This window comes from Balearica regulorum, chromosome 4, assembly GCF_011004875.1.
Source record: "Balearica regulorum gibbericeps isolate bBalReg1 chromosome 4, bBalReg1.pri, whole genome shotgun sequence".
NCBI lineage: Eukaryota > Metazoa > Chordata > Aves > Gruiformes > Gruidae > Balearica > Balearica regulorum.
Window position 1 is genome coordinate 27,174,722 of NC_046187.1, and position 27,997 is coordinate 27,202,718.

General features: G+C 37.8%; 1 protein-coding gene across 4 annotated transcripts in view; it reads right to left on the reverse strand.

Annotated features, from left to right (window-relative positions):
- Positions 1 to 27,997, reverse strand: part of NFKB1 (nuclear factor kappa B subunit 1) — a 60,298-nt gene that overhangs the window by 25,899 nt on the left and 6,402 nt on the right. For 2 of the 4 annotated variants that reach the window (XM_075751519.1, XM_075751517.1), the window contains exons 2-7: positions 21,094 to 21,146; positions 19,849 to 19,933; positions 11,963 to 12,000; positions 9,277 to 9,375; positions 2,344 to 2,492; positions 640 to 803 (exon numbers count right to left, since the gene is read on the reverse strand). In XM_075751519.1, coding sequence (XP_075607634.1) covers positions 640 to 803; positions 2,344 to 2,492; positions 9,277 to 9,375; positions 11,963 to 12,000; positions 19,849 to 19,933; positions 21,094 to 21,138 — 580 coding nt within the window. In that variant the 5' untranslated portion in view covers positions 21,139 to 21,146. Of the gene's footprint in view, positions 1 to 639; positions 804 to 2,343; positions 2,493 to 9,276; positions 9,376 to 11,962; positions 12,004 to 19,848; positions 19,934 to 21,093; positions 21,147 to 27,997 lie in introns of all 4 variants that reach the window. The other 2 variants (XM_075751518.1, XM_075751516.1) reach the window with 1 other exon arrangement.

A 27,997-nucleotide genomic window follows, 5' to 3' on the forward strand; every position in this document is an offset into this window, starting at 1 on the left:
TTTAAGCAGAGAGGACCAGCTATTCACAATAAACTGCATTCGTCTTGCAGTTTGTGCATCAGATGTTATTTAAGATAAGGTATATAATTAAGATACAGGCAGAAAATTACTATTTTCTGCTCTCAATTAATAAAGGTTGTGAAAAGGACAAAGGTCACCACTAAGGACATTTGCATGCCTGGTATTAAGAGTGATAAAGAGAAGGCCGACCCCTCTATACAGTGCCTGAAAGCAACACAGACCACAGGTTTTACAAGGATATGGGTGAAACGCAGCTGAATAAACCAGGTATTCTCAAAAGGACTCTAATCTACTTAAAGATATCGTATCTTGGAGCAATAATGCAAAATGACTCTATTTATCAGCTTATTATAGAGGGTAAGAGCAATAAAATACAGGTCCAGAGGTGGGTACAGGCACCTATGGAAGGAAGTTGCTGTATTCTCATTTGTATGTTGACAGCAAAACCACTTTCTTTCAGATTCACTAAAACACGGCAACAACACACCACCTCTTAAAGCACAAAGCCATAGGCTGTTTACCCACCCAAGGCCTTTTTCTGGCTAACAATCTGTTTTCAGAAGCTAACTCTCCTTTTAGTAAAAGACCTACTAAAACCAGGCCATCATTTTCACATACCAGTTAGCTGTCTGTCTCCACATCCTTCTGCCTGCAGATAGCCAAGTTCAGGATGCACCAAGAGTCCTGGGTTGTATCCTTTTTTGCAAGCATCTATCATTCGTGTTTCCAGAGTTTCAAACACTTTCTTCTTTGTGACATGAAGTATTCCAAGATTTGCAAACCTGTTGAATTTTGATCGAGTGAAACATTTTCTTAATGCTTTATGCCAAACCTGCTGCAGGCACTCTCTCTTACCAGAGGCAGTTACACAACCAAAGTCAATGGAAGGGCTCTGTAGGCTTACTTAGGCACTATTAATTCTTGAGGGCAAATTTTCCAGCAAGAAAGATTCAGCCAAGCTTACAAAACACGTTAAATGTGTGCCATTACATGGCAACGATCGTATGGGTGCACGGGATTTTCCCATGGCATAAGTAGTGGGATTTTCCCACTTACACTGTGGAAGCACCTTACAAAACATTTGAAAATCTGGTTCTCACACTTTGTTTGCTCTGTCTTGGCAATGACATGAATATGTCATTCTATATGGCTGTTATGCAGAGCGACTACTCAGAATAAGCTCCATCCATTCAAAATGATTTGGAGAGCAAACTGAGAAGCTAAAAACAGTGCAACATTTTCCAAAGGAAACGTTTTAAGCAAGGCTCTGGACATTCAGCAAGACACTTCAGGTATCTATTTGAATGAGAACTTCTATAGTACAAGATCTGCTTTTGTAAAAATCTCCTGGCACATTTAAAAATCAATTAGATCTGGAAGTATAAAAACAAGACAATAACTCAATTTTCATGTGGGTCAACTGAGGATAGGAGGGCTGTTTCTAAACATCTGATGAAAAAACAAGACAGGTTAGGAAATGAGCCAAACTTTTCAAGATGAAAAGGAGCGTTTCAAATAAAGCTATTTAAATTGTTGTGCTTGGTAAAGTTAGTGCACTGGGCTCGGACATCAAAAGTGAACAGTTTAAAAGAATCTCTCTCTCGCAACCTTCTCAGCTTTTTAAACTTCATCTTCTTCACCAACAAAGACATTCTTGAGATCACAGAACTAAAACTCACAGCCAGCATGAAACCTGATCTAAGCCTGAAAACGTAGACAGGAGCCTCAGCTCCATTTACTGATATAAACAATTATTCTTTTAAATTAAACAAGAACAGACCGACTACAATTTCACTATAATCTTACTGCTTTAAACTTAAAAAGTTTGCCTAATTTAGTATTTTCATGTTTATACGTGTCTTGCATTAATTTCAAATTTACTAACCCTATTTTCTTAATCCTTTTCTCTTCGTTGTATTCCTATTGGCAGACTTCAGCAAAAGTAAAATACCAATCAAAATGGTAACAAAAGCTTTTCTTCAGTAATTTTAGTCCCTTCTCTTTGATCAAAACTACTTACATTTTAAAGAATGAGCTTACAATATAAATTTGGACTGCACACCAAGAGATTGAAACTTTACAAATTCTAAGTGAAAATTGTTTGCTTAAACCTATTTAGCCTGCTTAGGGCAAATTCTACAAAGGTAAACAGAAATCCCATTTCTTTTTCTATTTAAGACACAAACAAAACACAGATCAGAGTGTCAAGACTAGTGCTCCCCTTAGCTGCCTCTTAGTAGTATTTTCGTATTGTTTCTTACAGTGTTTATGCTTGATTCTCTCTCACTTAGCCCAGCTTTACAAGTGAGTTGACAGACTTACCCTACAACCATATCTTTAGGTCCTGCATTAACTGTGCACACTCCGTCTTCACAAAACTTACCCACCAAGCTGTGAGCATGTAAGTGGACATATTTCCCATTAGTAACTAACTGGACGATTACTTTTGCAGGTCCAACATAATTGCAGATCTGTAAATAAATATAAAAAAATGTGAGGTGGATTGTTTGGGGTTTTTTAATGGAATAATTAATGATTCCAGTTGAGTATTTTCCGCCAGCTAAGTACAATCAAACTTACATAGGAGAAATATATATGCATTTCCTCATGAAATACAAATGGCCTCATTACAATAACTTTTCAGGCAGAGATTTTAAAGTGAATTAAGTTTATATTTATAGGTATTTTCTTAGTTCAGTATGCTAAATCAACTGCTAAATCAACATATTACTCAGTCCAGTAAATATTTCCCTTCAGCGTACACGAGGATATACGCTAAATCCCCACCTAAGATTTTGCAGGACTGAACTAGGATAAACTGTGTGTCTTAGTAAAGCCAACTAGAGGACTACAAGCCTTTTTTTCCCGTTATAGTTTCTAATCACCACACACTTTTAATAGGTTTTTAAAATTGTGATGTCAAGTAATGCCTCAAAAACAAACCTAAAATTACTAATAACTTACCATATTGGTAAGTTATTTGCATTATATATTATTTAGAACTTTGTTTTCTTTCCTCAGAAGTAATACTTTAAGTCAGTTATCCGTTACACACCACTTTCAAATTATGCTGAATATAAAATTACCCCACTTTCAGAAAAGCAAACATTACCTTCCCTTCCAATTCACTTAATTAATCCTTTTATCAATGTTGGGTTTTTTTTCCCTCCTCCACTAATTTTTCTTCTAATTTGCCTTGGGCAAAGTTCTTTGTATAACAGCAGCTTATAGATCTAATCAACCAAGGTATTAAAGGATCACGATAAATATTAAAGTGATGAATCAGTGATGAACTGAATTCTTAAGGTTATATTGTTGATAAAGCTGATAACCAGGGATTGCCACAATTTCACCACATTAATAAGTCCTGCTAGCTTCCTTCACTCCAGTTAACCCCTCTCTTGAACCCATTCCATCACATCTGAAACACTGCATATGCACAACGCACGCCCTCCCTGTCTTCCTATTGACTGCTAAAAGCAAAAAAAAAAAATCCCAACTATGAAAAAGCTGTTCCAGGAAGAACAGGTGTGCAAAAATTCTCTCATTACTCACTGCCTGCTAGCTAACCGTATAATACCGTATGAATGTGCATTTTACAAGTGGCAGTTTCTAAAATACAAAACATGGGTCACTCATGCTTCCTCCCATTTCCAAATTGTAATCCCTTCCGGACTGAAACAATACAGAGATGCAGAATAATCACTGCTTCACCATTTTCACCACTTAGCAGCAGTGCGAAAATGCAGGGATCCCTATGTAACTTTCACAAAGTAATATGAAAATAAAAATGATTGTGTTGAATGCTACATGTCACCACCACTACTACAATTAACTTTTCAAGAGGGAGGTTTTTAAAAAGTTATTTTCATTTTATCCCTCACTAAACAAGCCTTTCCCTGCTGTAACGTTCCCAGCACATCTATAGCGTTATATTCATTATGAGTAACATGCATGTTCTAGTATCACATCAGAAAAGTTCAAGACAATCCCTCATCAGCTGTAGAAACCACAGTGAAACTGTAGGTAGGACTGCTGCACGTCAAGGACTTTCCAGCCACTGAAAGCAGAACACATAACTGCAGCGGTAACCAGATTGCAATCTCCCCCTGTTACTCAGCTCAGCATGATCTTTGTAGTCTGTCTCAGGGGAAAAACAAGAGAGTTCTTAAAACGTAATACCTTATGTAGGTCATAAGGCAAGAAAGGACTATTGTCGTCATCCAGTCTGATGTCCTATCCTGCAAAGCCTACAGAATGTCCCTGAACTGCTTCCTACCTATATTTCTTATAGACAGACCTTCCTGCTTGACTTTGAGACATCCAGGTTACCTCAGCGCCCAGCAAAACAGTTTCAGTGGTTAAATATCCTTACGTACCATAAATTAAGTCTGAAATAATTTTTCAGTGTCCTTGAATCATTGACGCCACAATTTCAGAATATTGTAATTTATATGTATATTATTCTGGTACTAAGGCATACAAATAACTATCACCTTTTAAGTAAGAACTTAAAAAACACTGCCAAAGGTGTTATAAGGTGGATGGTATATTACAATGCTGAGTATCTACAGAAACCTAAGGATTACAGTGTTAACACAAAAACATATACTCAAAACAAAAGGGAGATAGGATGTGGGTGCTGTACATCAACATCAGAGCTGTGATCTGAAGGAAAAAAAAAAAAAAAAAAAAAAAGAAAGCTACTGAACTTCAAATTAAAGATAGGGGAAAAAAAAGAAAATAAGGAGTTCCTGGGAAGAGCATAGCTGTAATACTTGATTACATCCTGTACTGAAGCAGCATTCAATTGATCTAATCTGATAAAGTTAAAATGCTGCAGGCTCACATTTATCTGCTGTTTCTGTTCGAGAGAGATTTGTCTGAGAGATTAAAAGGACCCTGTGAACTTGAAATTGAGTCAATTTCAAAACAACAGTTGAAATTTTTTCAGTTATTTCATATTCTCCTGCGATCCAGACCATTTTTTTTATAGTTTCTGGATCTTTACAAAAACTTTATAAAAATGTTTTCGTACTTCAAAGACGTTTTTTCCAGTTACTCTTACAAGCAAGAAGTGAAACCCACTGGTCAACGACCGAAAGCAAATGATGGAAAAGACCATGTCAAACCTACAAAGCCAGCAACTACAAAAATACCTATTTCTCTTTCTAATCACTTGGTTGTAGCAACTATAGCTCCAATCCTGCCTAACCTTCAGTGTGACTAGCGCTGTCCTCAATGTGCGCATACAAAGTGTTCCACAGATGAGGGGCATCACTCACTCTTTATAAATGGTAAGTTTTCACAGAGCAGCATCTTTTTTTTTTTTTTTGCCCTTGCTAATTAAAGACAAAATGTTTCAGATATGGTAAAAATCATTTAGGCAACTGAATACTTAAAGGTCTAAGAATAAGCAATGTAAAGTAACTTAAGCCAATGGGAGCTGAAGACCTCTGAATGTGAAGTCGCTCTCATGCCAAAAATGAGTTAGGTGCTTTGCTTTAGAAGCCCAACTAAAGGGATTCAGTGCCCCGTATTCAGTCAAATTAACCATAATAGTAAAAAGCACAAATCTTAACTTGTAATTAGCAATCTATCACTCTACAATTTAATTCCTGGGAGGGGGTGGGGAAATCAAATATGCTGTTCCTTTCTTCACCAGGAAGACTCATCAACATAAGTAGCTTGACTAATTTTCCATAAATTCCCCTCTTGAACTTGAAGTATGTGCTGAAATCCCCGATTTCAATAAGAACGCTTATCTCCAAATTGAGGTGTAATTTAGGATAGCCCCAGGACAGGACTAGATGGGCAGTTCTCCTGTTCGGGTCCCTGGGTTCAAGGCTGCCTAACTGGTATGCAGCTTTGATTCGCAAGCTGAACTGCACAATGTCCAAACTCATCGGCAAGGAGATGCTGCTCATTTGCTCGTCATTAGCTCAAGGCACCTCTGAGCAATCGGTTACTCAGCCTCTGGGCTGGAGGTGATTTACATCCAGCTCGCAGAGAATAGGCAACTTGAGTTTGCAGCCACCCACGTAGATTTGCCCCCAAGGAGATGGAAATTCAGGACATTTCCTTCACACCGCTATTTTCAGCAAATTCTTTTCACATCCAAAAATGGATCTAGTACTTCGGTGTAAAACAGGAATATGCCCACACTAACATCAGTACGCAAGATCAGGACACACATGGGCAACATGTAAGAAGGTCAGTGGAAATTTTGTGCACAAGTTTTCTCACAGTTTTTCAAATACATAAAACCAAGCAAATTATGAATAAAAAATTTAGATATTTAAGCTGGTGATAATATTAGACAATCCAGTTTTATTCTTCCTTCTTATATTATTGATTGTTTTTTCCCCTGGTCAAAAAGCTAGCAATGAATAAGCAGCTCAGGAGCTTTGATTTCAGCTGTTCTAGATAGTAAAATTTTCCAGCGTTGTGTTACTTACACTAAGTAGATGAAAATGAACTTTTAATGAAGAATTTCAGGTAGCTTTCTACTGTAATCATGAAACTTCTCATGAAATGTATGTTCATTATCACATGTTCAGCATCTGAAACCTCTCTGCTCTCCATAATTACATACAAAGTTAAATAAAATCCTCTGAAAATGTAAGATGTTTTGTATGTGATATTAGGATTACTGTTAGCAAAGACAGGGCTAAACAAAGGAATATAATTCCATATGCTAAAAAGATTAGGCCCATTTTTGATATTATAGAAAAACACTACTGTTATCTAGACTCTATCATGACTGTGCTGTTAAAACAAAAGGGTTTAAATCAATTTCACCTTGCTGGCCAGTGCAGATTTATCTGAAGTGGGAAGACTGGAGTTGCAAAACTGCTACACTAACCCCTGACCTACATCATCTCCTAATATACTATACAGGAGGTGGTTAAATATGTAATTAACTACCAAGACATCTTGCTTAGAGACACAGTAAAACTTTCAGCACGCCAGCCTTTAAATGAAAGATACATCTTGATGCGTTACAGTTCAGCTACAAGTTAGAGACTGGGTGCAGGGGCGGGGGAAAAAAAGAAAGAAAAAGAAAGAAAAAAAAAAAGGCAAAGTTGAACAGTCTACATTATGCAAGAGGTCAGATAAGATAAATGCGTTTTCTTCTGGCCTTTAATCCATAATCCTATGAAAAGGGAGTAAGAAAACTGCAATGCTTTTTTGTGTGCGCTGAAGCTGTCTATTTTCAGGACATCCCGTCGTAGCTATTGGTAAATTATATCAGCTTTCTCTGCAGAGTTGGCCAAGCAGAAGAGAGATCCCAATGAGAGCTGCATGGACCACACCATGGCCAAGGTTTAAAGACCTGTCACAAAGCCTCCTTTTCACAGTACAGCCAAAACTCACACTAACGTCCTTTCACAGCACTGTGATCAACTCATGGAGGTTTTATGGTGAAAGCCTTGGCACAAGAGAAAAAAAACCCAATAACAAAACAACCAAAAAAACCAAACCAAAACAAAAAACCAAGGCAAAAAAACCCAGCAATCTTCAGTTATGCTTACCTTAGTTATGACAAGGTGAGCACCCTTTGACAAAACACAGAAAAGACTTACAGGAAAAGGTGTGAAACACTTCTGCCTTTACTGGCACCACTTGAATCAAGAACAGGCACTAACAAGCAATGGCCTTGAGGAATTTACTTGTTGTGTTCCCTTGCCAGCCTCCCCCAGCAGGTGTTGCCATGTGGAGATTTGTACTAGAAAAGCCCAGATGCACACAGTAGGACGAGAGGGAAGGAGGGGAAGGGACACACGTGTGTGTGTGTGGGGAAACTTTAGATGAAATTAAAATCTGATGATCAATGAAAAGAGAAGGTTTGATGGAAAGCCAAAGAACATTTTGCCTTCTAGTTTACTCACGGAGAAATTCCATTTCTTGTATAACTCCTCATTGCATATCTCCTTGTCCTGCTATTTTGCAACCCATCACACCTTTATAATCATTTGTATTATTATCAATCCAGATTGGATTGAAATCCAAAGATCTGGCTCAATTGAGGTAAAATATTTTATATCTGAACATACCAGTGAAATTTCACTCACTGGTTCATCATTACCGTCACAATAGGAAAGGGAAAAGCAAGCAGATCCTTTGCCTGGGCTAGCAGTTTTTTCATAGGAGTTTTGCAAGGGTATATGAAATCAGCTTTCCCGGCCTCTTCTCAGTTCACAAGATTAACACCCTAGGCTATCTCAGCCAATTGAGTCATGCTCGTACTGATTCATTATGGAGATGCAACTGTTCCAAACTCCAGCCTTTCTCAAGAACTGCAGAAGAACTACACGCATACTGCGGAGAAAGCTGAGGAGTGGCACCAAGACAGAGGCTGAATTCTTGCCACTCTTCCCTCCCTTTCTCTCCCTGTAAAGGAGAGAGTAAGAGAGAACACCAGAATTAAAATGCATTAACCCTGCTCCTCATGAGACAATCTCTAGTGCAATAGTTCAAAGAGGTAATGCAATACTGAGAGACTTTTATTAAGTTAAAAAAAAATACTGAAAAGACAGTGTTATCTTTTTCTCACTTCCATGGAAAAAGAATCTGCTGCAAGAACCATAGGCAAAGACAGTTCTCTAATCCTAGAACGATCAATCACCACTGTCATAATCTTTATATTGTGCTAGCACAGAATGTTTCTTTGATTAACATCCTTGATTTTTTTCCAGGGGAAAAAAAGCCCCCAAAAACATTCAGCAAAGCCCTGAACTTAATGCTGCTCCCATTAAAACGAAAAGTTTTCTGCTGACTTTAAAGGAATTAAGTCCTTAAGAACTGCATATCCTTGATATTGAATAAGGAGGAACATAAACAGAAAAAGAAGGAAAACTTGGTAAACAGTATGTTAGAGTGAAGTGGAATAACTGACCAGACTTATGTGTTGCAGTATGCTATACATGGATTAATTGAGCAGCTCAGGTCTTGCTTTATGCTAAAACTGCATCTTAAGGAAGAGCTCCATTAGTCTGGCAGAGGAGGGCAGCAAGGTGGTAGGTGCAAGAACACTTACTGCTCAGTTGTTTGGCACCGTATTTATCTGACAACTAACGGCACAAATCTTAAGACAACTTCTTCAAAATCAATTACATTTTGAAAGCTGGGATTGCAATGCAGTCAGTCTTGAGTAATTTCATACAAATTTATGCTGATAAGCAGTAACGTCCTATACACATAAGTATATGACACTTGCATTCAGTTTGCAAAATTAATGATTTATGTACTTACTTTGACCTGAGGGTATGATTTCTTGTTCTTTTCACTAGAAGCACCAGGAAGTCCACCATGTGAAGGCCCTTCGCATACATATCGGAAACGAAACCCCCTCTGTGGAAATGAAGGAAAAGAAACTTGAAAGCTGTTTAGAAACAAAACAAAAAATAACATATACACATGGGAGCACGCATGCACACACACACACGCAAACACGCAAGACTTGCCCAGATAGCCCACAAACAGAAAAGTTACAACTGTTCATCCCTGAAATGCCACCTGAGTGTTGGTTAACCAAGCACCACTGAACTGTAGCTCTGGAGAAACTGTTCTATTCTCACACTTACAGCAGCAACCCAAAATTTTTCTTTCAATAAACGAAAATATTTTCAAGCAGAGATCTATTTATACTCTCAAAACAAGACAAAAAATAGAAGATAGAGAATGCAAGAGCAGATATTCTCTCCCATGACTACTGCCAGGTAAAGAGAATTGAAGCCAATAATAATCAAGAAGTCCAAAGCATCATAAAGGAAAGAACAGGGATGAAATAGAAATGCTTCTTCCTTGAGAGAAGAGCATGTGAAAGGTGTATCTCTGAGCGGAGTCCAGAAACAGCACAAAAGCTTCAGGGGATTTTGAATGGCTGGGTTTTCATCTCAGTCACGTAAATAGATGTCTGAATGTACTTTAGGGAACTGCGGGATATTAGCAACCACTCTAAAGTACAGCTGTCCATTTATTCCATTTTTATTTATAGGAAATAACATCCCCTTTACTTTACAGGGTAATCTATAAGGCACTAAAGATGCAACTCTTGAGCAAATGTATTTGTTAACTCTAATTCTACTCTGCTCTATTATTTCATGTGGCCCCCAACTGCATACTTCCAGAGCTACTCCCCAGTCCTGCAATTTATAGAAAAATCCCCATCTTAGACAGGACTCCCAGTGTCCAAACAGCACCAGTTAGTGTCGTATCCTTCATCAAGAATCATTCAGCTTCTTTCCAACAATAGACAACTCTGAATAGCTGACAGTGAATACCACAGTTTAAAAATTACTCTGTAATCAGTAGTTTCAATATCTATCTCACTAAAGCCTTTTCAGTTTAGAAATTTGTTTCCCAGGCAAATGTAAAGATCTGACTTCTATTCAGATATTCACCAGACAATGTAATTCATCCTTAAGCCCGTATTTCCCTTCCTACAGTGAACTGCGCGACCAACTGTACTGCAAGTGAAGCACCCAGCTATGATGACCTTGAACTCAGGTTGTCCAAAAGGCAAAGCAACCTCCGCAGTCATGACGCATGAGATGACTCAGTCTCTTCACCTCTATGCCTTCGATCCAACAGATCCAGCAGTCATCTGTGTGGCCTTCCTCCATTTATTGCCCTTGCTATCCTAGCTACACTTTTACACAATTACAGCCTTACTCCCCCCAGCTGTCTCTTTGCTCCAAAAATGATCACAGCACAGCACCTTGCTGATGGATCACCCTCATCATCACCCTATTATAAACCATTGCCCAGCTTGCCCAGTGTACTCCACTAGAGGAGCTGCTTGCTGACAAGTCATGCATGGAAACAATGGTTTCTCCTTAGGCACTGCACACTGTAGGCTTCACCATGCAAAGACACAGCATGATGTGGAATAACTCAAACAAGAAGGAAGGGGCAGTGTATTCTTCCAAGAGTTCACAGTACACAGCTGTTTCACCTATGACCATGAAGTGTCCCTATTCCTGGAGGAATGCTCAAGCACAAAAATGTCTTGTGTGTAGCTGAAACAAATGTTCGTCCTACCAGGAAGACTGGAATGCAGTATGCTTCTGCATTAGATCAAGCAAAGGATGGGATAGTTTTTAGTCACCCTCTTGTCCTGTCTACTTAACAGCTCCATAAGGTAGGAAACTATCAACTGATTGAGAGAGGCAGGAAAGGGGTCTCCATATACTGTAATAGCTTCAGGAAGAATACTTGTAATTGCTGATGACACCAGCTGAAGGGTAACAATACCTTGGCATACTTCAGGGCAATCTTCACCCAGCAATTACTTTGTACATCAGTTGCATTAAAACTAACTGGTGCATTGGAATGACTTTCATACTGTCAGAGGAGCATAAAGAGAGTGTTTGCTACACAGTCACAAAAAAAAAGTAACATTCAATCATTTATCTTCATTTTTCTTGGGTTATTCAAAACAGTCAACTGTGACAAAAGGAATCTCAAAGGACAACAGAATTTCTTTACCATGGCAAAGCACAAGCCAAAGGTTCCTGTAACTTGGGAACAGAATGGAATGTTTTTATTTTTTCTTTCATGTGTTTAAAGAAACATGAAACATTCTAAAAATCTTTGTGTTTGGTCTATTCCTTTAAGTTTCAAAATATTGGGGTACTATAAGAGTCACTTCTAAGATGAAAAGTCTATACTTAGCAAGACATTTTTTAAAAACCCTCAGGGTTTTTTTTTTTTATGACACTTCCAGAGAGACACAAAGATGAAAACAGAACAAAACAGGAAACGATTTAACTCAAAAGTGAGAGGAAAAACTGCTCATGGTTAAGTGCCACATCTGTTATGAGAGTTCAACCTCTTCCATGCTCTTTTTTTTCCCCATCTTAAGTCATAATTTTGTTCAGAGCTGAATATAGTGACAGCTACCTTAAAGATTTTCAAAATGTAGTGGTGTTCTTACCTGTTTTGGCTGTTCTATGATTTGAAGATAGGGTCCATCTGCTAACATAAAAGAAAGAAAAGTATTAATAGAAATTATATTTCTACTACTATGACATATAAGTTGCAGGGGTAAAACTGATGTCCTTGAATCTCTTCAGATAAAATTTTTGAAAGCACGTAAGCATCTTCAGAACTTAAGTTTTAATAAATAATTTAATCACGTGGCAATCTCTCCTTTCCAATATTCCCTAAACCCAGTGGAGTAAGAAGGGAAGGATTAACTCAAAAAAGTTAATTTTAGCTCAGAGGGCCTAAAATGAGCAACTCTGATCACTCAGTTAAGACTGAGTAAGGTAAGAACAGGATCCTCCCCTTGCCACTGCCAAGCAGCCTGGCCTTCCTGAGCTAAGGTTAACTTTTGTATTTAAACCCCTTGGGCTCTAAAGACTATACTCACAAGCTTTTGACCCTAGGGCTTCCTACTGAATAGGTGCTTTTGACAGTCTAGAGACAGCCAATGGGAAGCTCTGAGGTATGGGAATATAGAAGGAATTTAAGCTGTCTCAACATGCCCTAGCAGTCAGAACCACTTTAAAAAAAAAAAATAAAGGAATTGAGGAGAGTAAACAATTTACATTCTTTTCATAATTTCAGATATACTTTTAAATATACTACTGTGCCTCTCAAAACACTGAACACACTCCATTTGACTACAGACGCAGACTCTATAATGAGATTCATCTTTGAGCAGGATGCCAATATATAGGATTACGTTCTACTAGAATTCTATTTATGTCTTTCAAAGAAGGCTTTCTTAAATAGATTTCAGTCTTGCACCACTCCCTGAACAGTGGCTAACTTCATACCACAAACCTCATTCAAAATTCACCAGTTTAAATAGCCTCTGAGCAGGCCCTAAATCCAATGAGAGCTCGGTGCCACCAGAGTTAAGAATTCATCACTTGATCAAAGCTTAGCTCCAACTCTGATCGTTTAGATTATTTACATCGAGAAGGAAAGTTCTCTAGGTGGATGGCTGTGAAATACCTCTTAAAATGCAAGCCACTCTCAAGTCTCAAAATGACAGTTCAGCGAGGTATGACTTCTTCCCTGCCTCTTGCTAAGCAGAGAAGATGATTTGGATTTCAATGCTAAAAATTCAATTGTTATCAAAGCAGATCCCAAATGACAGTTTCACTGTGAATACTTACACGATATTTTGCCAGCTATATTCCTGTTGGAATTACGTATCATCACTTAGACTCCATTAAAGGTATTAATGCTAAGGAATCAAGCAAGCTCACTGGGACATGTGAAACCTCCAAAGCAGACAAGCCACAGCTTTGCAGTAGAGCCTGCAAACATATAAAGCATACCATTCCCTGCCAACATCCAGGTGTGATCTGCCACCGAACAACTGCACAATGTGCAAGAACCACACCATCCAGCTACCTCGACTAGGTAGTACTTGGCTTCAGCACAGAAATACATACTTGCATCATCTTTAATTTACCAATAGGTCTACTGTTCACTGATAATTAAAATGGCAGAGGATTCATTAATTTATAGTTTGTAGTATGACTACATGCATCCTTCTCAACTCCTCAATATAACTTCACTTTAATAAAATAGACCTTCATGTCTTTAGTCAGCACAGGTCTTAACTGAACAGGCTTCTCTCAAAATGAAAGTTGTGATAAACATGCTAATAGATGGAATTAATATTTTGCTGTTGAAGTTAGCTGACGCAGCAATTGAATTAGCTTCATGCCACAGTTATACTGCAAACGTCAGTCACAACAATTTCACATATAAAGATAATTTCTTTCCCAAGCCAACGCTCTTCCTGTGAAAAAGTAAACAGTGCTACAATTAAAATCTTGAAGTCATGCAAAACAATTGCCTCAAGACCACATACACATCATCTTGCATTAGAAAGCATGACAAACAGTTTGGACTTCAGAAACTTTTAAAGACACAGAGTAATATTTACCTTTGGTGTGGTTTTACATTTCAGTTTTTGTCTGTAACATGGAGTCAAGATGAGTTGAGTTGGGTTTAGGCATTATATCAGCTCTTAAATGTAAGACCTCAGTTCACAGAACTATCTTCCTCCTCATCTAAAAATTTTATACTTTAACAGTATACTTTAACCGGAAGCCTTGTATCTTCTGGGTACTGGCAGAAATAATGCACCTAAAATGCAACTGTGTAGTTCAACTTTCAACCAAGCCTCCATGGTAGGATCTGCCAAGTAATTGGCCTATACATCAGGTTATTATCAGCACAAAATACTACTGCTTTCTCTCAAACATTAGCTAGAAAAGGAAGCACTCTTATCCAACTGCTAAGTGGCTGCAGCAGTCCCTCAGGTTCCAATTTTTTGTCAGGAATTTTTGAGGAAATTCAAACTCCTAAGAGAGGGATATAAACTACATTGGCATATTGGGAAGCTCAAGGGAAATTCTTTGTACTGTTGAAATGGCTTCACCTTGCATGGCATTTGTGGAAACTCAGGAAAATGGAAAACTTGGGACTATGGTTCTTATGTCCCCTTCAAAAAAAGCTTATAAAAAGTATACAAATATACTGATACAAAAAAATCAAAGTATCTTACCTACTGATACTAGGGGAGTGCAAAAAAGGTGCAGTGCAAATGTACAAAGGCAAATTAGATGCCTGTTATCATTAATCCAGATTATATAAATCACATACCAATATATTTAAAACAAAGTTTAATGAGGTCTTATTTTAACCTTTAGGTTTTATGTCAAAACATTTGCTTTTTTACAATGACTCAGTAATTCTCTGGTATAGCATCTGAACCAGATTCAAGTAACATTACAGAGAAGGCACTCTAATGCAAGGCACTTAATTACATCTGCAATGCTATTTAAAAATAAAGCAGTAATTTTCAAGGTAACTTCCAAGCATAAATGGCATGTTATTTTGACTATAAAAAGGATTTTACTTAGTGAAAGGTCTCATACAGCTGTTTTCACTAAACTCTGAATACTTTCCAGTACATTAGACAGACAGCCTAACATCGGCTATATGTGGCTCCTTCTTTCTCTCTCTCATCCTTTTCCATGGGGAAAAGAAGAGATGTTTGGTGTTTTGCACAGGGAAGTTTTTATTATTTCATCTTTATTAGTAGGCATGTCTGGTCTAAGCAGACAGCAGGAACCTTAAGATGTACACCTTGTAAGAGGAATTAATAATCATGAGATTTCTGACGATCTTTTGCACCTCTGTTCTAGGCTGGAAAGTTGCTTGCTTCAAGTTCTTGTTTAATGAGCAACCCTTTTTTAAGTGTTAAACAACCACAAGAAGGAACACTACTTAATGCATCGCTTAAGTTCTACTTTTGCCCTACAGATAGGCTGAAGTGGCGTACAGTCACGGAGCTGGCTTCTACACAGGGATGACTCTCATGGTTGCCAAGAGCCAAGTTTTGACATGAGTACTCCTCATGATTTGCCTGACACTGCTGCAGTTCAGGAGGGCTAAGAACTGCAACTAAAACATGCAGTCCTCCAGCCTGGAGGGGGTTTGGTGCAGACTGCCACATCCTGGCTATGCTTCAGTGCTTCCTTTTCTGTCTTCTCGCCTCAGTTGCCACAGACTGACTCGCATCCCACTGCCTCCCCTCCAGCCTGAGTCACAGTCCCACTTCCCTACGTCGTCTTCAACTGCTACATTTCTTCATTTTCCTTCCTGCCTGAGTCAGAGGCCCTCCTGCATCTTGACACTCCCACCACTTGCATTCTTTCTTCCTCTTGACAGGCCTCACCCTGCACACACACTTCCCAAAGGAGCACCCATCTTAGGCTCCCTCTTGGTTCCTGCTTCCCACCACAGCAAAGTCAAGAAAAAAAAGGGTCTGTGAGGTTGGTGGGATATCCCTGCAAGACTAGCAGCACTGTAGGACTAGTGAGGTCCTTTATCTAACAGCTTACCTAGTACCTGAAGCCATTCAATTTAACCTACAATCAGCTATGGTCAAGTTCCCCTCTCACCAACTCTCTCTTAGTGGGTGGCCCAGAACAGGCATCTCACCCTGGTGATGGTGTGCCTTTCTGGTCTGTGAACATGGATGAAAACACTCACAGCCTCTAGGTTTTGATTATTAAATCCAACACCAACCCTCTTGTGTCCATCCTGGCAGTGGCACCTCACTGCTAAAAGCTCAGACTCTCGATCTACTGTCTTATCCTTCCCGAAGGCCTATCATAGCATTTGTACGTCCTCCCCCTCAGGGATTCACCCGCACAGGAACACTCTCTTGCATCTCAGCTTCGCAGTGTTCAAAGCATGATGTTTAAAGCAAGCAGCGCATGGGCTTTGCTTAACCTCTCTCTTCCCTCAGTTCGCTCTTCAAAATACAAGCACAGAATATCTAGAAAAAACACCAGAAGCAGTATACAAGTCTGCTCATGCTTCTGAGGATTAGGGCCACTGCTATGGGAAAGGGAAAAAGAATATTCATCTAATTTTTGGTCACGGTCAGGCTTCCTTGAATCTTTCTTAATGTTTATCTCTCCCACAAAAAAAACTGTGTTTCATATTTTTTCAAAGTTCCTTCTTTTTCCCCTCTCTTCTCTTCTCATTTCTCAAGCATCACAGAGGGTTGGGCAGAGGAGGTTAAAAAAAATACCAAAAAACTGTAATTTTTGCTGCCTCCAGGCAATACTGTTCAGCTGCTGATGGCCCTGCTTCAACTTCACAGGCTTAGTCTGATTACAATAAAAAAACAAACCCAAACCACAATACTTCAATGCCATCCGCTAGTTAGACCAGAGCCCCTAAAAACCAAAACAATTAACCTGTTCCCAAAACCATCTCTAACCAGCACACTGATGGCTACATTACATGGTTGTAGATGGCACTGTATAATCATGAGGAAGTAAGAAACACTAAAAATTATAAAATGCTTTGCTCAGAGCTCTACCCATTTCCTCTTCAATTTAAGGCATTGCTTTGTCCCTCCACTACACAGTGGACATCACATTAAGGCGTATCTGCTTTCATATGGCCTAAATATGTGCCATGGATAACGTTTCCTCCATCCCCGACACGACTGAGAATTAGTACCTACCTCTCAAAGGCAGGATACTTCCCAACGAGGCAAAGAACAGGCTGGCTTCGTGACATACTGCCCTTGCTGCTGATGGTGTTTTAAACACACAGCTCAGTCCTGCAGTTTGCACTGTTACGGCACTTCTTATAGATACATCCTTCTGTCACTAAAGGCACATAGAGACTACTTCTCTTTCCAGATTTAGATGTAAATGTAGAATTTGAACACGCAACTACCTACTACAGCTACCAACTACCTACAGCTTTAAAGCCATAATAACCAAGCCTAATTTTTACTTAAAACTGACATATTTGAGGTAGAAAAAGAAGTGAGTGAAGACACTTGAGCACTGACAACCTTGTCAAGAAAATCCTTATCCCAACATCTCAAAGGTTTTCTACTATTACTGTAAATATTAACATAACAGCAGAACATCTATCATCAGAAAGTCCCCAAATTCCCCAGCTATTTGTTGATTCAGCTTCACTGGCACGATATGGCAATCCACAGTTATATATTAAACCAGCCTGCTGTAAGTCTGACATTGTGCGACTATGAATGCACAGACTGAAAGATGTAGGCACCACACCAAATCATGTGTATTAGTGTCTTTGGTTCTGTTTAAATCATCCAATTGCCCTAGAGAAAAATCTTTTTTAGAATACTTATTTCACCATTTCAATATCTCAGCTGGAAGAACTTTTGGAAAATCCCATATGAGTTTTTAACTGGCCTTGCTGTATAGAAAGAAATCATTAGTTCCTGCTTGGAAACAACTAAAGCATAATATATAAACTATTATATTACCTTATAACTGAAGAGCTAGTCCACAGTAACGAGACATCATAGTTTCAAGGAGGAGAGGAAGTAAGCATTAGAGTGATACTACTCAAGAAACAAAATCACTATGGCATTATCAGATGGCTCTGAAATGATCAACTTTTTCTAAAACTTATGATTATCTTTTTGTTTGTAATAACCTGAAATCCATGATCCTTTATTAAATCCCATTTTGTACACAGAGAACTTGACACCTGCAGTGCAGCAGTAGACAAGAGCAGTGCCATTAAAACCCCCCACCTTTTCTAAGCAATTTTGCAAATTAAGGATAGAGCTCACTAAGAGTTTTCTGTGACTCTAGAACTCAGTGTACTCTTGACTCCCTCATATGGCTTTAAAAACAGCTGTCTTCTAGTTTAGACAGGACAGATATCTGAAAATCAGTTTTATATATCTGAATAATTTGTATGGAATGAGTCTGGCATGAAGAGTACAGAGTAAGCTTAAAAGGTTCGTGTAAGAGAGATCATTATGTGGAAATCAAAATTCCAATAACGTTATTTGTTCCACAGAAAGCTTATGAGAACAGTGAAAAAACCCCTTGGTATACAATGCACAAGCCCTTTAATCCTACACAGATGAATCTTACTGAACAATTTTATCTGCCTTAATAAAAACACTGCAAATAAATGATTGCAACATTAATTTGTTGCATGCTTGTCCATATTTGTCAAGAGCTTTGCTCATCAGAAGATTTATCTTGAAACAAAATTATCTGTACCATATGTGTTTCTTGATCCTTCCTTGCTACTATTCAGTCAAGAAAACAGAAGCATGGTTTAAACCAGGAAACACTGAAACAGTAAGCATGCCTTATTTTTTGTTTTTAAATCAGCATTTATTGTTACTGTAGGGTGGAATTTTACCTATGAAGTAAAAAGCTAATTGCTTATTTCATTTTACCCTTCACACCTTCACTGCTGGCAAGTGTATCAAACATTGCAAACACAAGCTATGTGCATTTTCAGTACAAGAAAGCAATCTGCAATATAGAAGATACCAGCTACATCCTGATACAACAGAGTCAAACAGACCACCAACTGAAAGTTGTCATGTTAAAAGACGTTAACAACTATATTGGAGCTACTTTATTGGAGATAAATATTTAAGAAAAACCTCATATGCTTAAATATTTTTTTTCTTTCCTTCCCCCTTTCGTATCAGCTATTCTAATAAACTCAGCAGGAGAAACAGAGTTTTCCAAATTCAAGCAAGAAGTAATAAAGAAATTTAATAGGCAAAACTAAACCAAGGTTCATCAAGCAGCTAATATTGGCTGAGATATAACACACTTCTATTTGATATTCCTGTTCTGGAATCATACTGGAAGAACTCCACATTGGATCTTTGCAGAATACTATTTGCTTATCTTCAGCAATTTGCTGCAAAATTTGACTCTGAACTTTCAAATTAGTGTTATTATACAGGAAATTGTCAGGTACTTTTAATACCAGACTGCCACTTTACAGGAAACAGAGAAGTCACCGAGAAGGAAAAACAGATTTGAATGATACAGGAAGTTGAATATACTCTACATTTTATTAGTGAAAAACAAGCACCTTAAGAATCATGACAGCAAATGAAACACCATTCAAAAGGAAAAAAAAGTACACGTTGCACTCTGCAAACTGGCAATACAAACATGTAAATCACTGAAGATGCAAATTTAGAAAAAAAATACAAAATAATTTATAAAACCAGGTCACTCAAAGTGCTTTGGTCACTCAAACCATTTAACTAACTGAAACTTTCAGTTTCTGTACAAGCCAAAAGAAAATCAGATTTGCCTCACTGTTAAAAGTTTCATGAGGGTAAGAAAGAGAAGTATAAGAGTGTAATAAAAAGTCTAGTTGACAACTTTAGGATCTAGTATTATGAAATACAAGAGTGTAAACAAAAAAGCCTCTGAAAAGAACTTCACAAAAAAACCCCAAACTGGAAGAAACAGCAGGACAATAGCACAATCAAATAGCAATGCTTCCTACCTGTTCGTAGTGGTAAGTCCGAAGTGATGTAATTTGTATTATTAAATAATGCATTCATTCCCATGAACTGATCCATTGGAAACATCTAAATTGCAAGAAAACATATTCTTCATTACTACATGTATAGATAATTTCATAAAGAATCTACCAGCAAAGAATTTCAAAGTTCTCTGCAAATATTGAGAATGCAAACAGCTTGGTGCAGTACATAAACATATCTACTTTATTTTTTGCTGGCAACAGCAGTGCAAGCAAAGCTGATAGTACTGACCAAGTTTTGCTAGTATCATGACACTGCACTGAGCTCAGCACAGTTTCTAAGTACTCATTTTGCTTCTATGCACTAACAGCTACATATTCAAAAGAGCTTATGCAGTAAATTCTGAAAATCTGACCCTAGATATCTTGCCTAAGGCCGTGCTGAGAACCTGTGAGTTTTCATTTTCACTTCTGTGATTAAACCCCACCAGACCACATTCCTTATGTAAACATATTTACAAGTTCTAATGCAAGAAAACAGTATACCCAGGTTAAAGTTTAATTTATTTTTTTTTTTGAACAATGAAAAGTCTTAACTCACTGTAATTGTTGTCAGGTACAAATCTATCTTCTTCCAAAGTGGAGCAAGCATAAAGGATTAAATAGTTTCTTTTTGGAAATTAACGTGAGTAGAAATGTAGAAACGATTTGTTCTTCACTCAAACTTTTCACTCAAGCACCATTCTCACAATTCAAATGAATCATAAAATGACCTAATGAGATCAGGAAGAGCTTCTGAAGAGCTAGGCCTACTGATATGTATGAGTGAAGGAACATTTCAGTCATCAATGTCGATGCAAATTTCACAAAAAATAATACAAAGGGGCCTGTTAGGGCGTAAGGAGCTTTATTTGCAGGTAAAGTCCAATGCCCACCACAGAAAAAATGTTGAGGCAAGTGTCACAGGCTGACAAAGCATAAAAATGAGTATTTTTTCAATTGCTTCTTTCAGCAGACCTAGCTTTCTTTTTCATTTCAGTCATTTCACCAGTGGCAAGACACTTTACAGGTCCCATAAAAAAACACCTTAGAGGAAAAAAAAAAAACCACTCTAGATTTCCTCAAACCTGATTTCTGCCAATAGCTGAAATTCTTTTATACCTCCATGTTGTCAAGCCTAGGAAATGATAGGACAATACGAGAGCAAGCCAAAACAGAGAGCTAGGAGAGAATACAGGAATATTGAAGATACACAAATCCACTTACTTGGGGATCAGACACTCCCATAATATAGGAATCTTCTCCTGCCATTTTAAGTCCTGAAACACAAAAACATTATCAGAACTCTCATTTTTTATCCAATGTACAGCAATACAGAAAATTGAAAAATGTTTGAGTTAAAAGCTCCATCTCTGACCTTCTTATTTTACTCATAATGTTAATGATTTCTAAAATACTCTTAAAATTCCTCAGTATTTGCAAGGTACAGGCTAAGGACAGAGTAGGCTACAGCTAGGATTGTCCATTGCCTGCTCCCAAGCAAGTAAAAATTAGTCAAAGTCCTTAAATGAAAATTTACTAAAATCAGGAATTAATTTGTTTCTGCCTTTGCTCTGACTATTCTGCCATTAGCTTTTAGGCAAAAATTCTTATCACAGTTTAGCAAAAGGAGGACTCTGCATTTTTATATAATAAAAAGACTTCTGAGTGTTTATGAATGCCTGATGGTTTTCTTGTGAAGTACTACTAAATGCAAGATAAAGACACCCACGAAAGAACATCCAATATTTTTTCTTTAAATAAAACCAGGAGTCAAACATTCACTGCTTTTGGATCACCTTTATTTCCAGAGGTCCACGAGTGCTTGGCACCCACAACAACTCAGTGCTGACAATGACAATTACGGACGTACAACATATCTAACCCTCTCTCACAGGTCTATATGTAAATGCTGGGCACTGGGAAAGTTTAGCCTGGCTTAGTTTTCCTGGGGCCAGTAGCAAGCCAGTAGCTGAGCCTGGAAATTTTCTTAGGAATTTATTAGGTCTATTATAGAAGATTAGTGTTATTTCCTTTCATGCAGATGTTAACTGAAAGAATTACAATTTCACTCATGATCTTACTAAAAAAAGCTCTCCAAGGAAATATCTAAAAATAACCATAATGACTATTTCAAGAGACTCATGTCTACATGCAAGCAGACACTCTAAATAAGGTTAATAACTAATAGAAGATAGAAACATGTCACTGGCCCTGATATTTCACCACAATGAAAATGAACCGTGTTTTCCAGCAAAGCAAAGTCAACGGTAAAAACCTACTGCCCTATGAAAGAGAGTGGAAGTGATCAGTAAACCAGTAAAGAAAAACTGAGTCACTATGTACCTTCCTACAGGAATTAGACAGGCAAACAGCAAAAAGAAAACTGGAATACTCTGGTACTTCACTTTGACAGAGGCTCAACTCAGCTTGTTAACATGCTCCAAAGACATCATATAGCCACCCATCTCACACAAGTAAAAAATGAAAGAAAATTTAAAATTGAGAAACAGGAGACACTTAATAGCCAGATGACTTCCAGGAAAAAGAGGTCCATGAGGATAAAATTATCTTTTAACCTGGAAAATAAAAGTATTCGCCTGTCTGTAATTCAAATTTAGAGATAAATATTTATTGGGTAATTTTTATTTGTAGCATATGAACAAATATCCAGTAACTGGTCCTAAACTTTCAGCCAAAAATGAATTAGAGATATAACAAGCAGCCACAGCCACCCACTTCATTACTTAATAAATCAGGATTTCAGCAACAGAAAAAATACAAGTCAATCCACATTCTCTCACAGGTACATTCTGCAAAGAATTATTTTCATCAATAATTTGCTATTGTTATTATCAATCATTACGGAAAAAAAAGTCAACATACATGGTGTAACAAATCTTCAGCATACAACAAACTTTACTAAGATGTTTTATTTGACATTCTGTTCCATAGAAAGAATATAACCCTCATCATCAGTTGACAAGTTATTTTGATAACTGTAATTTAGTTTTTGGGCAAACACTTCCCAGTTAAAGGTGTAGACATTACCGAAGACCTCAACAGCCAACATTTTTTACGAAGCGTCAGACAATACCCACCCTGATGATGCACACTGATTAGGTAACTGAGTGCCAACGCCAGATTTCTTCTGCATAAACAGAATAAAAACTGGTCCTAAAAGTCCTGTTTTGTGATCTCTCATATTTAATCACTTACTACTTCATGAGTCATACATGCAAAATTCTGTTCCAAAATACCTGAAGTACCCAGATAACATGGTAAACATGCTTGTTCGGAAAAAAAAGCTTCTGAGGAGCTAATATCAATAGCATCTGCCTAGTTGCCTGTTTGCTATATGTTTACTTCTTTGTAAAACTTTCAAACAAAGCATCTCTCAGCTTTTTCTGTAAGCTCAATAGGATAAATTTACCAGCAGGTTCTATTCTTTGCCCTATTCTGGTTTCTCAGACTGCATCACTCTCACTGCAGCAGAACTCTGAGGGAGCAGGGCAGCTCTCACCCCTGCTATGCTTCCTGGTCACATTTACAGTTCTACAATACATGACTTCCACAAAGTAGAAAAATACCACAGAGGCAGTATTTCTGAAAACTTTTCATTTAAAGTACTTTGATATAAAAATTAGAATCCATACAGAAATAAAACCTACAGCTATCTGAATCAGTCTTTCAATGTCACCTGATCAAAATGGTCATTTCTGGCTTTTTGGCTGATGCAGTTAAGAAGAACGTCATGAGAGCAAACCAGCAGTTATTAAAGATGAAGGTTACACTCAGAAACAGCAAGGTAACTACCCACATACAACCCAATTGCTGTAGGTATGTACTAATGAATTTCTAACCAGGTATTAAAAACAATCTCTCTCACACCAAAAGCACAGGTATCTCTTACTTGACATCTTTTGTGTCGTGTTCAGTCAGCTGCAGTGTTTGGGGGAGAGGTTGAAGACATTCTCTCTGGCTCGAATGCTAAGCCAGTTTATTATACATACACGATGATTTAGGTGTGCAAACATACGCCTTTGTGTATATAAACTGACACTGGATTGCCTTTTCAGGGCCTAGACAAAAATTAACCCGGTAGTTTAAAATGACCCCTCTAAATGACTGAAAACACTCTCAGTTTCACCGTATGTTTTGCCCTCTTTCAATACCAAACAAAACCCAAAAATGTTCCACAATCTCTACCTCCAAAATAGAATCTGTTTGCTTAGGATTTATTTAGTTAACAAATCCCTAAGGTTCCTCTTCTTACAAGAAAATCGGGGCAAATCCAGGGAGTCAATAACATGATTAAAAAAAAAAAAGACACGTGCAGAAAAACAGACTCTAGCATTAATTGTATGGCTTTTCATTGGCCTCTTTCCTTATTGCTTGAGTTTCTAAGTACCTTTCCTACATGCATTAAGTGGTAAGATAAACATCTACCACGAGTAGTTTTGTTCATTCTCTCCTTATACGAGCTGTATTTTGGGGCAGAGATTGTTTTTATCCAAACTGTATTTGCTGCTATGTGCATCTTAGAGGAGTCAAGTCAAACCCACCTGCCTCATTTGAAGATGACTGGGATTAAAACTGTGTTGTGGAAGTTTGTGTTACCATACACGCCTGCTTCCCACATAATCTCCAGTTCCCACAAACTGTACTGCAAACTTGCATCTACAATTAAAAAAATACCCCTACACCTGCAGACCACAATCAACCACGACAGCCTCCACCCTGGAGATCATCTGAAGTCTTTCAGATAATGGGGCACAGGAAACTAAACATTAACTCACAGTATTTTTTAGTGTGAAAATTCAAAGGTGAGTGAAGGAACATCATTTAGTTCCTAACATAATGGGAAAATGTCAAATCCAGCTAAACTTGTCCAAAACCACACAGCTGTGCCTACTGAGGGACTGTGCGTATGTATGTGCATATGTGATGTGTATGTGTGCAGTATTCCTTTCTATCCACAGAGGGTCAGTTGCCCTTGTGAAAAAGGTGGGAAAAAAAAGACAAAAAGAAAAACCCCCAAACCTAGGAAGATGCATATACATACACATATACAGAAGATGATGAGTTGCATCAACCAACTAAACATAAAGGCAGTTACACTTTGCATCACTACTCCTCCTTAACAACCAGCTAATACCAGGTACATATTGGCACAGCTGGAAGAACACAAGTTCATTTATTGTATTCTGAATATTTGTTTTAAAGCTGTAAAAGGATCAGGCATTTAAAATGGAAACAACATAATTAATGTAGGAGTGCTGTCACCCAGCAACAAGAATTCTCATTTCTGTTTATCTCAATCATTTTATTTCAGATCTCTTTACTGCTATTCTCCAACATCCACTGTATCTAACTGCCTTTGAAAAACAGACAGGTTTCTCTAATCAACTTTTTTTAGCCCTCTGATTTTTTTTAGAGTCCAGATCCTCCCCGCTACTGTTCCTCTTCAACTTTCAGGCTTGAATTTTAAAAATGAGGTAAACCATTTTCCTCTTTGATACCAATATCCAATCCAATACCTATAAACAGGGAATGGGACTTCTTCCTATTACCTTTCTATAGACAAGCTGAACCCAATACAGATTTCATCATCTATGAGGAATCAAGCTTTAATGCTTGATTCAGATTCTAACAGTCCAGTTTTTTTCTGAAAACATTTACAGACATCTCATCCAGTAGCTACATGCCTTTTAAAATAAGACTTGAAACTTCATTCTTTTTTTTTTTCCTAGCTTTGTTCCCATACTAGCCTGGCTAAAAACCTGAACAGTATATATACACTAACAAATTAGGAAGACGTCTTACTCCTCCAAGCAGAAAATAGAGTCATTTGAATGTTACCCTAAATAGTTGAACACCACCTCCCAAAAAAAAAGAAATTTCAGTAGCTTTAGTACCTCAAATCTATATATTCATGTTTTAAAGTGCACCAGTGCACTTACCGATGAAGCTAGCATTTCACATAGGACCAGAAAAAAAAAGCAACAACAAAACATGACATAGGCTTCCTTTCCCAGACCTTCAAAGAGAGACATGGTAAGCAGGTCTCTACTTTTAATCTATGTTCTTTGAATATAAACATTTTTTTCTTAAATCAATTTGAAGGTATGAAGGACAAACAGCATCATCTCTACCCCACAAAGATCTGCCTCATCATAAAAGAAGGTGATGCCTGGTGGAAACTCTTATCAGCCACTCATCTCTTAAACTTTCTGTACTTTGAGCCAACCAACCAAAATAAAAGCATAAAACCTGATGTGACAGGATGCCTATTATATCCTCAGAAAATAAATGCAAAAGACTAGCATCAGGGTATCTGCCTGCTGGTGTGTTTTAAAATACAAAGAATCAACTCATCCTTTCTAAAACTTGCCCATTATTTTTTAATTAGTTCAGTATAAAGACTGAGCTCAGGACAGATAAATACTTTATGGAAGAAGGTTTGGTCATAGCACAGATCAGTTTGACAGGATGGAAATTAAGGTACACTATTCTGTAACTGTACACTGAAGATACATACATTAGCAAATCATAATCTTTATTATCCAGATTTCATTATACTTGTGAACTGAAATTAGTCTGATGGTTTAAATAAATTTCTATCTTGAAGAATGTCCATGTCTTACTTTATGAGACGTTTTACATCATCCTCCTCTCACCTTTCAAGGCTGGGATTCAGAAAGCACGCCTGACATCGCAAAACTCGAGTACTATACTTCAGCTGGCTCAATATATTGAAAGCATAGTTCTTCCTGCAAGTTTTCTAGCAGACTCGTTTCTCTCTTTAACTTGGCTTTCATTGGAATTTATCTGTTAAAAACAAACTTTTTTAACTGGACACTGAAAGTAATGAAATTCACTGTGATTATTCTCTTAGCCTGTTTATTTTGCTTACTAAAAATAGAGATAAGGATGAAAGGCAAAAACATTTGTGGTATATATATTATATTGTAAGTGTATTTTTGCTACATCAAGGCTATAAAACATGGCAGATTATCTGATTGCAGAGAACTATGGGTTTAGGAACAGCATCATATTCTCTGAAATCCTGTAGCAGCTATGAAATATTGAGGTAGAAAGGGTAACTGTTGTACTATACAGTCTCTACAATGTGTTTTACCTGGTATTGTTTACTTCTTTTAGTGGTAACTATCCATCCTTGAGCCTCACTTTTCTATCCTTTTTTGCAAAACATAATCTGTATAGAGACAATTGTTTTAGAGGTCAGCATTTCCCAAATGGAGATGCTGGGAAATGTATTGTGCAACAGACACTGTGAGTTGCTGGGTCAGGGCTGGAAGCAGGACAAGAGCTGCTGAGATGATTTTGGCTGGAGGACAGAGCAGGTTGGTCTGACGCAACAAACATACTGATCCAAGACGTTTAGTCTCAAGCCTTCATCACTGCAGTGCCTTCACAGTCAGGATGCCACCCATCCCTTTCAATGCCTGGCCTTTTCACTTTAGCTCTGGTCACCTCCTCTCAACTGCATCCAGCACTCCATTTCCCTTGTAACCCAGGATTTTTCCCAGAATACTGGGAGCACAACTCCAGAGCAAAAAACCTGTGGTGCAGAATATATTCTTGAAGAAGCACAGGGAGGGAAAAAAAGGCAGTTTGAGAACTGCTATTTTCTACCTCTGCACAAAATAGCAGGCCATACATATATACAGGCATAAGTCTTCTGAAGTTTCAGAGGACACGCAAGCTGGGTCATGAACATACAACAGTTACATGGACGACCCTTAGTTTAAGCTGTGCATGTCCTTCTAACCACTTTAATTGTTTAAGGCTGAATAAAAGATGCTTAAGAAAAATAAATCCTCTTTTTGTTAAAAGTAATGTAACAACAGTGGGGATATTGTACGGGCAAGATTCCAAACAGTTGCTGGCATTTTGAACACATACTGTCCAAACCTGCTTAAAGCAGGTCTACACAACTAAACTAACAGCTGTTAGCTACCAGCACGTTGTACTTCTGTAACTGTTGCCATTAATTAAGCTGCTGCAGAAGAAAATTTTCTTGAGAGGGAGAGTAGGGAGAGGGGAAAGACATCCCCCTCCCAAATACTAATCAAGCAAAATCTTAACACAGAAAAGGTTTTACCAA